This window comes from Vitis riparia, chromosome 15 (assembly GCF_004353265.1).
Source record: "Vitis riparia cultivar Riparia Gloire de Montpellier isolate 1030 chromosome 15, EGFV_Vit.rip_1.0, whole genome shotgun sequence".
Lineage (NCBI taxonomy): Eukaryota > Viridiplantae > Streptophyta > Magnoliopsida > Vitales > Vitaceae > Vitis > Vitis riparia.
This window is the reverse complement of record NC_048445.1, coordinates 14,987,843-14,996,637: the sequence shown is the minus strand read 5'-3', so window position 1 is coordinate 14,996,637 and position 8,795 is coordinate 14,987,843. Positions and strand designations below refer to the sequence as shown.

The 8,795-nt window shown below is 35.4% G+C and overlaps 1 protein-coding gene across 1 annotated transcript; it reads right to left on the bottom strand.

Moving 5' to 3' along the window:
- Nucleotides 1-553: 553 nt before the first annotated feature.
- On the bottom strand, nt 554-8,598 carry LOC117931997 (protein ENHANCED DISEASE RESISTANCE 2-like). The gene is made up of 8 exons (XM_034853054.1): nt 8,585-8,598; nt 8,390-8,454; nt 8,228-8,299; nt 7,940-8,095; nt 980-1,212; nt 871-895; nt 618-772; nt 554-559 (listed from the first exon to the last, which is right to left on the bottom strand). The coding sequence occupies exons 1-8, from the start codon at nt 8,596-8,598 to the stop codon at nt 554-556; spliced, it is 726 nt and encodes a 241-aa protein (XP_034708945.1).
- Between the last annotated feature and the right edge of the window lie 197 nt (nt 8,599-8,795).

Sequence of the window (8,795 nt, the reverse complement as noted above, 5' to 3'; positions counted from 1 at the left end):
TCTAATTTCCTTCCAAAAATAAATAAATAATGAAAATGCATGTTTTGCACTTAGAAAACTTGAAGTAGAAAATTAAAATATGTTCTATTTTAGGAAAAGAAGAATCTCCAGAAAAGAAAAAAAAAAGTCCAAGCATCAGCAGAAAAATTACAATTACATATTCTTGTCTGGACCAATTAATTGATGTAGCACAAGGAAAAAAGAAAAAGATTGGGGTTCTTGTATGAGAAACATATAAAGATATTTGGAAATGTATAACATGGATTTAAACATCAGATGGTCTATTTAAGAATCCCTAAAGGAAAATCCTCACTTAAGCGACACAATGGCAGCATAGGTAGGGCAAACGCTCTCTCTAATACCTTGAGAAAATGACATACATGGATAACTTAATACCAACCTGCACTGCACAGCCAGGACGCCTTGCAACATGATCAATCCGTTTAATATCCTTAAACCAATCAACAGCCACAAGTTCCATTGTATGTTTTCCCAGCAGAATCTGCATGTACATAATGCCAAAAAGATGAACCATTACATACTTCAAATGGTTTTAAAGCTAACCCAATGTCAAGATGGACAACATACAAGTGAAAGAAGGAAAACAACAAGGTCACCTTGGATTTGTCAGAAAAGAAATGCTTACTACGAACTCTGAAGTTGTTGCCATTAGATATTGTCCAACAGTCACGACCATCATCGTTGTCATTCCGTCGCAGATTGCCAGAAAAACAGGACAAATCAATTTGATCTGTTGGGTCCTCTTCCAAGGCTTCAATTCATTAACAACATTGTGATTAAATGTTCTTTGATGTTGAACACTAAGAAAGGATGCAGATGAATAACTTAGGCATCAACAATATGACCAACCTGTTTGTTCGACTTCATTATATGCCTGAAATAAAGAAAATCCAATTCAAGAAAATATGTAGTACTAAATCAGCAAATAAAATTTTACAGAAGAGAGTGGAATGTAAACCTCTTGTTCAGCCTCTGCTACTTGAAATTCTTCATCCTCATCAGAGAATTCGTCTAGCATCATGGAGTTTCTGCTGGCAGAATGTAATTCATCTAGTGAAGGGAAATCCTTGCAGCAGGCTCCTGATTCTCTTTTCTTTTGTGAAGACACAGAAGCTGAGGTCATATTGATCATGACTGGGATCCTTGGAGCCGTATGTCTTTCATCTGATTGAGAAAACCATTCACGCAGACCTGTTAAAATGGCAAAGCAACAGTCAGCATTAACTAGAGTAAAAAACATTACATATTCTAAAATTTTTCATTGGAAATGGATAAACTAGTAGATATTAAGCAAAATGTAATAGACAAAATTAACATTTTTAACAAAAATGAAAAATAGAAAAGGGGGAGTGTTAGTTAATTTGATCAATACATTGTTGGACCATTTCCAAAAGCTTAAGCTTTTGTAAGTCTATCAGAACTTTATCGCACATTTACAAAAACTTTGCAGGAAAGGAAATGGAAGGAAAGGGAATCGGAATGTAAAGGAAAGAGAATAAAAGAAATTGAATCATAATTTCCATTGAAGAGTTAACAAAACTATTAGGAAGAGGGAATGAGAATGAAACTGATTCCTTTGAAGCGTTCACTAGCAATAAAGGAAACAAAATGAAATATATAACTTTACTATAATGCCCTTATATAAAAAAATTTCACCTTTCTCATTGTAGAGGTAAAATTCATTTCTTAAACGTATTGCATTTTCTTTTATAATGCTAATTTAATCAAATAGATTTGCATAAGAAAAGCTTTTCTTTTATTTTCTGATATATATAATTTTACTTTAATAATTGTATCTATTTTATTTTGTGTCTGTGATTGCTAAGCAAGAACATGTTAAACAATAGAGCCATAGGAATGAAACTTATTTCTTAAATTTATTATAATTTTTGTTGATAGAAAAATATCCTTCAATTTATAAAATTGACATTTAATTAATTTATTCTCTCTTTATTAGCAAAAATTATTACTCACATAACAAATGGCTATAACATGGATAATCCACAGTATTATATTGGAGTATAATAATTATTACAAATTAAAGGTACAAGGGAAATTAGGCAATCCATTTCCAAAATTTGATTCCTCAAATTTGAGGAATCCTATTCATGAAGGAGGGTGGGAAAATGGGATTCCTTGAATTTGGGGAATGGGTTTCCTCAAATTGTGGTGGGGTCCACACATTTTTCATTCAACATTCAAGTAAACAAAGCAATGGGCAGGAAAGGGAATCACTCCCTTTCTTTTGATTCCAATGGAATCGAGTAAACCGGTCGTTAGTTCCTAGGGGTTTTGCTAGAAACAAATTCTTCTGTGGAAGAATGTAATTAGAAAAGGTTACAGCTGTATTTTTGTAATTAAGGAGAGGATTAGGACAGTCCCATAATCAAGGGGATTTGATAGAATTAGGTTAGCAAAGTTTCTATTTTTATGCTAAGAATATTTGTATAAATATGTGAGATGTATAAATTGAAATCAAGGAAGAAATTTATTCTATTTACCTTCCAATTCTTCATCTTTCACAGTTTCTAAATACATTTGTTGGTGCCACATGCAGAATGGGGTCCCAAATAGAGATGGCATTAGTGATATTGATTTATATTGTTCATCCACTCAAAACCTTAAGAAACAAGTTGAGAAATAAAATGAACTTACATGGATTATCATATTAAGCAAATATGGAAATAAGTATCTAAGATGTTAAGCTAATTGTATCTAGCCTGAACCCAAACCAACAGTGGAACCTGACAAGAACCTTTTCATCAAAGATCAAATGGAACTTCTTTACAGAATGTTTGGGAAAACTCTAAACTTGTCCAACACTTTCAATTCTTCATCCTTCTTTGCTTAAACAAGTAACTTTTTCAGCTCTAAATGTTTCTTGTGACTCTAAACCTTGGTTGATTTAGGGGCTTCAAATCACATGACAAGTTACCAAACTTTTTTTCATTCTTATAAATCCAATTCTAACTCTGGAGAAGTTATTGTTGCTGGTGGGTCCTTCACACCTATTATTGGAAAATTTCAATGGCACCAAGGCTTACTCTTGATTCTATACTTCATGTTCCGAAATTATCTTATAATCTCCGCTCTATTAGTAAATGTACAAAGTCTCTAAATTGACATGTGATTTTTTATCCTTCTCATTGCATTTTTAGGACCTAACTAAAAGGAAGAGGATTGGCAGTGCCGAAGAGAAGGAGGGACTGCATTATCTTGATTCCAAGGCTAAGGAGAATGCTCTAGGATATGTTTCTAAGGTGTCGGAAGAATATGAGGAGCAGACATGGTTGCTACACCACAGATTAGGTCACCCAAGTTTCTTATCTCTCAAAACTTTGTATCTAAATTTCTTTGTCAATGTGGATGTCTCGAAGTTTCAGTGTCAAGTCTATGAGTTAGCTAAAAGCCATCATGTATCTTTCTTGTTGAGCAATAAAAGGTCTGAAATTCCCTTTTCTGCTATCCACAATGATATTTAAGACCCTTTGAGAGTAAACACTTGTAATGGTTTCAAATGGTTCATTACTTTCATTGATGATTTTTGCTGAACAACCTGTATCTATCTCTTAAAAGGCAAATCCGAAGCTGCCCTAACCTTCAAAGCATTTTAGAAAATGATTCAAACCCAATTCCAGAGCCAAATTCAAATTCTTAGGACAGACATGCGAGAGACTATTTCAATTCTATCCTAAGTCCATACTTGGTGGAGAATGGGATTGTACACTTCTCTTCATGTGTAGACACCCCTGAACAAAATGAAGTAGCTGAGAGAAAAAACAGACACTTGTTGGAAGTAGGGAGAGCATTGATGTTTTCCAGGAATATTTCTAAGTTTTTATGGGGAGAGGTAGTTCTTACATCAAAATATCTCATAAACCGTACGCCATCTAAGCCACTTAACCTTAAAGTTCCCATTGACCTTGCAAAACAAGCCTTTCCTAGTGTCAACCTCTTTGGATCTCTATCTTCTCGGGTATTTGGGTGTGCAACATTTGTCCATGTTCATGGGAAATATCGGTCTAAGCTTGAGCTAAGAGCCCTTAAATGTGTCTTTGTTGGATATTCATCCAAAAAAAGAGTGTTTTCACCCCCCCCCTAAGAGAGCCTTTGTGACCATGGATGTAAAATTCTTTGAGAGTTTATCGTATTACTCTTGGACCAGTTTTCAAAGTGAGGAAAGGAGAGGAGAAAACCTGCCATATCTTAGCCAGAATAAACCTACAATCACTGTATTACCTAGTTTATTGGAATTCATACAAGCTAAGACTAACTTTGGAGGACAAATTGAGAATGAAAATCCAGGGTAGATGGAAAAATAACCAATCAGGGAGAGAAAGTATGCATGAACAACAGTTGGACACTACTCCAAGATCTAAAGAAGGTGACAAAGAAGTGGTAAAAACGTTTGTGATCTATACTAGAAGGAAAAGAGACAATCATCCTCCATTTATAGTCCCAAATTCTCCTTCATGCGGCCAATCTTCAACTTCGGAAAAAGATATGGAAAATATTTCTCCTTCTTTTTTTGCTTCTTCATCTTCAACTTCTCCTCTAAACTCTAAACAACCTTGCTCTTTATTGGACATCAATCTAGATATTCCCATTGCCATTAGGAAAGGTGTTAGAACCTACACCCAACATCCATCAGCCAACTTTCTCTCCTATCACCGGTTGAGATCAACTTATTAGGCCTTCACCACAAACCTGTCCCTAGAGTTTATCCTAAACACTATTAAAGAAACTTTATTAGATCCTAGGTGGAAGGGTTGTCTTTGAAGAAATGAGTTCCTTGCATAAAAATGACACATGGGAAGTGGTAGAATTGTCTAGTGGCAAGAAAACCATTGGATATAAATGGGTCTTTACCAATAAGTGTTGAGCAAATGGATCTATGGAGAGATATATGACTAGGATGGTCGCCAAGGGGTACATACAAACGTTTGGTATTAATTACCAAGAAACTTTTGCCCAGGTTGCAAAGATGAACTCCATAAGAGTTCTCTCTATTGCTCCAAATTGTGATTGAAATCTACATCAATTCGATGTAAAGAATGCTTTTTTACATGGGAATCTTGAAGAAAAGGTGTACATGGAATTGCCCCAGGTTTTGAAGAGTTAAACAGTTCTAGGAATGTTTGTAAATTGAAGAAATCCTTGTATGGCCTCAAGCAATCACCTAGAGCTTGGTTCGAGAGGTTTACCAAGTCTCTAAAACTTTGTAGGTTTTATCAAAGTCAAAGAGATCACACGCTGTTTTACAAACAATCCTCACCAATGAAACTTATTGTTTTGATTGTTTATGTGGATGGCATAATTGTCACAAGTGATGATTAAGAAGAAATATACAGGTTGAAATCACTTCTTGCCAAGAAGTTCAAAATCAAAGATCCTGACAATCTTTAGTAGCTCTTGGGAATGGAGGTGGCAAGGTCTAAAGAGGGCATCTTGGTTACTCAAAGGAAGTATACACTCGATCTCTTGAAGGAAACAGACATGATAGGATGCAAACCAGCCAAGACTCTTATGGATCCACACCATAGGTTGGGAGCCAAGCTAGAAGGTGTTCCAGTTGACAAAGGAACGTATCAAAGATTGGTTGGAAGATTGATTTATCTCTCCCACACTCAACCTGATATTGCTTATGCTATTAGCATTGTAAGTCTATTCATGCACTCACCCTTAGAATGTCACATAGAAGTAGTACTATGGATATTGAGATACTTGAAGGCTACCCTAGGAAAAGGCCTAATCTTCAAGAAGCATGGTGAATTACATGTAGAGGCCTACACGGATGTGGATTGGGTTGGTTCAATTATGGATCGAAGATCAACCACAAGTTAATACACATTTATTGGGGGCCATCTAGTCACTTGGAGAAGAAAGAAGCAAGAAGCAAAATGTTGTGGCTAGATAAAGTGCAGAGGTAGAACACAAAACTATAGCCCTAGGCATTTGTGAAGTTTTATGGATCCGAGGGCTATTAAAAAAACTTGGATTAGAACTCAATAAACCAACAAAGATTCACTGTAACAACAAGGCTGCCATTAGCATTGCCCATAATCCAGTTCGACATGATAGAATAAAACATGTTGAAGTGGATCAACACTTCATCAAAGAAAAAATTGAAGTCGGGCAAATCACAACACCCTTTGTTCCTATAGGGCAACAACTTGCAGATGTTTTGCATAAAGGGGTTGTCAAGTACCGCATTTGATTTCATCGTGAGCAAGTTGGGAATGCACCAGAGCAAGTTGGCAGGATTAGAAAACGTGGACTTTTGGGAATAGTAAATCAGGGAATTTATTCCCTTCTGTAATGCATATATCAACTGTACAACTATAGAATATTATAGTTAGTGGTTTTCCTAACTAGGTGCAAAATTATAGGAGTTAATTTCTTTTTTTGATTGTATCTCCGATTTCCCTTTTTTGATTCTAGGAGGTAGTCTATAAATTGTACTTACTTTTCTTGTCAAATAATAAGAAATCCTGATTTCCAACTTTTAGTAATCTTTTTTTTCAAGGAAAATTGAATGAACACCTTGTGCAGATCAAGAGAGAAATTTGGGATGGAGATCTCAAGATTGAAATTCTAGAATTTTGGGAGATTGTCAAGGTGAATGAGTGGCCGATCGGTTACAAAATGCAGATAAAGTAGATCTTAAGACATACCGCAAATAAGAATCATGTAGCAATTCAGCCAAGAGAAAGAACCTCAACTTAGTGGGACCAGCTTTGGTCTTGCTACAGAGAAAAACGGTAGCTTGAAATTTCAGATCAGGAGAAGCAGATAAGGAAGATTAGGGATGTTTTTCCTTCTTTACAATTACTCTCAATTGATGTACCATGAACTATCTAGAATGGTAGGCAAGAAACAAGATTGATAGATAGTTATTTGGAGGAATTCTTCAATCTCATTCTACAGAATAAACTACATGAAGTTGAAGAGCAGAAGGCTGTGCATTGGAGGATTGCAAGTTTGCAACAAAGCCTGCTGGGTGGTCTATATCAGCATGATCTTTGAAATACTTCCCAAGTATATATGGGAGCTAAATGTGCTGAAAAAAAAAACACAGAAGCAGCAATAATGAATCAATGATGATTTCAGGCAATCTAAGTCTGGAATATCTAGAAACCTGCAACAGCAGTAGGAAACAATGAAAGGACAACCCAACCATGCAAAGAAATCAGTGGAATAAAGGGACAAGATCACAATCCACTATGCTTGGATTAAAGTGCTTCAAGTGTGTAGAACTGGTTCCCAAATCCTCTGAAAGTAGAAAAGCACACAGCAGTGGAAGTAAGCAGCTTATGATTGAAGAACATGACAATGAAGGTATGCTTCCAGATGGAGAAGAGGCAGAATATGATGACTCAACAAAGAAAGCAATCTGCTTGTTTTTTTCTTTCTAAAGGATCTCTTATTCTTCCTTATAAATCCTTCATTACATTATTATTACAATTCTCTGTTTTCTTTAAAAGAAACTGTGAGTATGAAAACAAAAATATTGTGCAGAACTTAGTGAACAACAAGACATTTTAGGGATGACAGAAAATACTGTTTTAACTTGAAAACAAAGCAAATTGAAAAATCATATGCTGAGTGCATTAAAGATTCCTACACCTGTCCACATGATAATACAATACTGTAGAGTTCAATAACAATATAAGAAAATGCAACAATGTGGAAGTGTTATGCTGTGACCTGCACGATAAGTATTTTCTTTATATATGTTGTGGGCCCATTCCCTAATAGCTTAAGCTTTTGAGACAAGTAGTTTTTGTATTATGTCATCAGCTCAAAGTTAGAGGGTTGTAACAATTGAAGTATTTGCTTTGGAATTGAGGTTACTGTCTGGCAATAAAAATTACAACCACACTTCACAAATAAACATTTTGAAAGTGCTAGAACTTACCAGCAACACCATTTAACATTTGCAGTAAACAATGTTGCTTGAATGATGAAAGATAACCCACACCCCACCCTTTCAGATCAATTTGCATAAGGTGCTGCACTTTTGATCGAGGCCTTCCATGCCGAGGTTTCAAAGGGGAAATGTTAAATCCGCCACCTGAAAATGAATAACAGTCATATAGCCTAGTGATTTGGCTTAAGTTGACTATATTAAGATAACTAAAGATCCATATGTTCCTAATTTAAGTTTAGTCCCAAAATTATTAAAAGGAGAAATAAAGAACTATACTCTCAATATGGGCCCGCACAAATCCTGGCTGTGGACCACAGTGCTCATGCTCCCTAGAACGAAATAACACAACTGCATAATGACAAGAATGCAACATGGATATTTCCAATATTAAAAATAAGGAGGAAGTCAAAACCAAACAGGATTACTCAGAACATTTACCATAGCTTCCATCATCATTTCGGCGCCAATAACGCACATAGCAAAGATCACGAGGCCAGACGAACCTATCATATGAAGTAGGAAACATAAACTCCTGTATGAATTCTAAAGGAAAGAATCGATGCTATATTTTCTAAAAAAAAAAAAAAACATTTAGTTTACATCCTAAGGTCAGAAAAGTTTTTATATCATTACAAGAGCAAAGCCATAGGTTTAATCATATTTGACATAATTGAGTAGTGATAACACTTGCATTATGCAAAAGAGTAGGCCAGTTAACTGAGAGAATAACTACAAGCAACAAACATTTGAGACAGAATAATGGACTTTTAGTAGAAAAGAACGTCCACATTTAATTGGTCAGTATACATAGCTAATGATTTGATGCTTCTTGTGAGATCCCAAC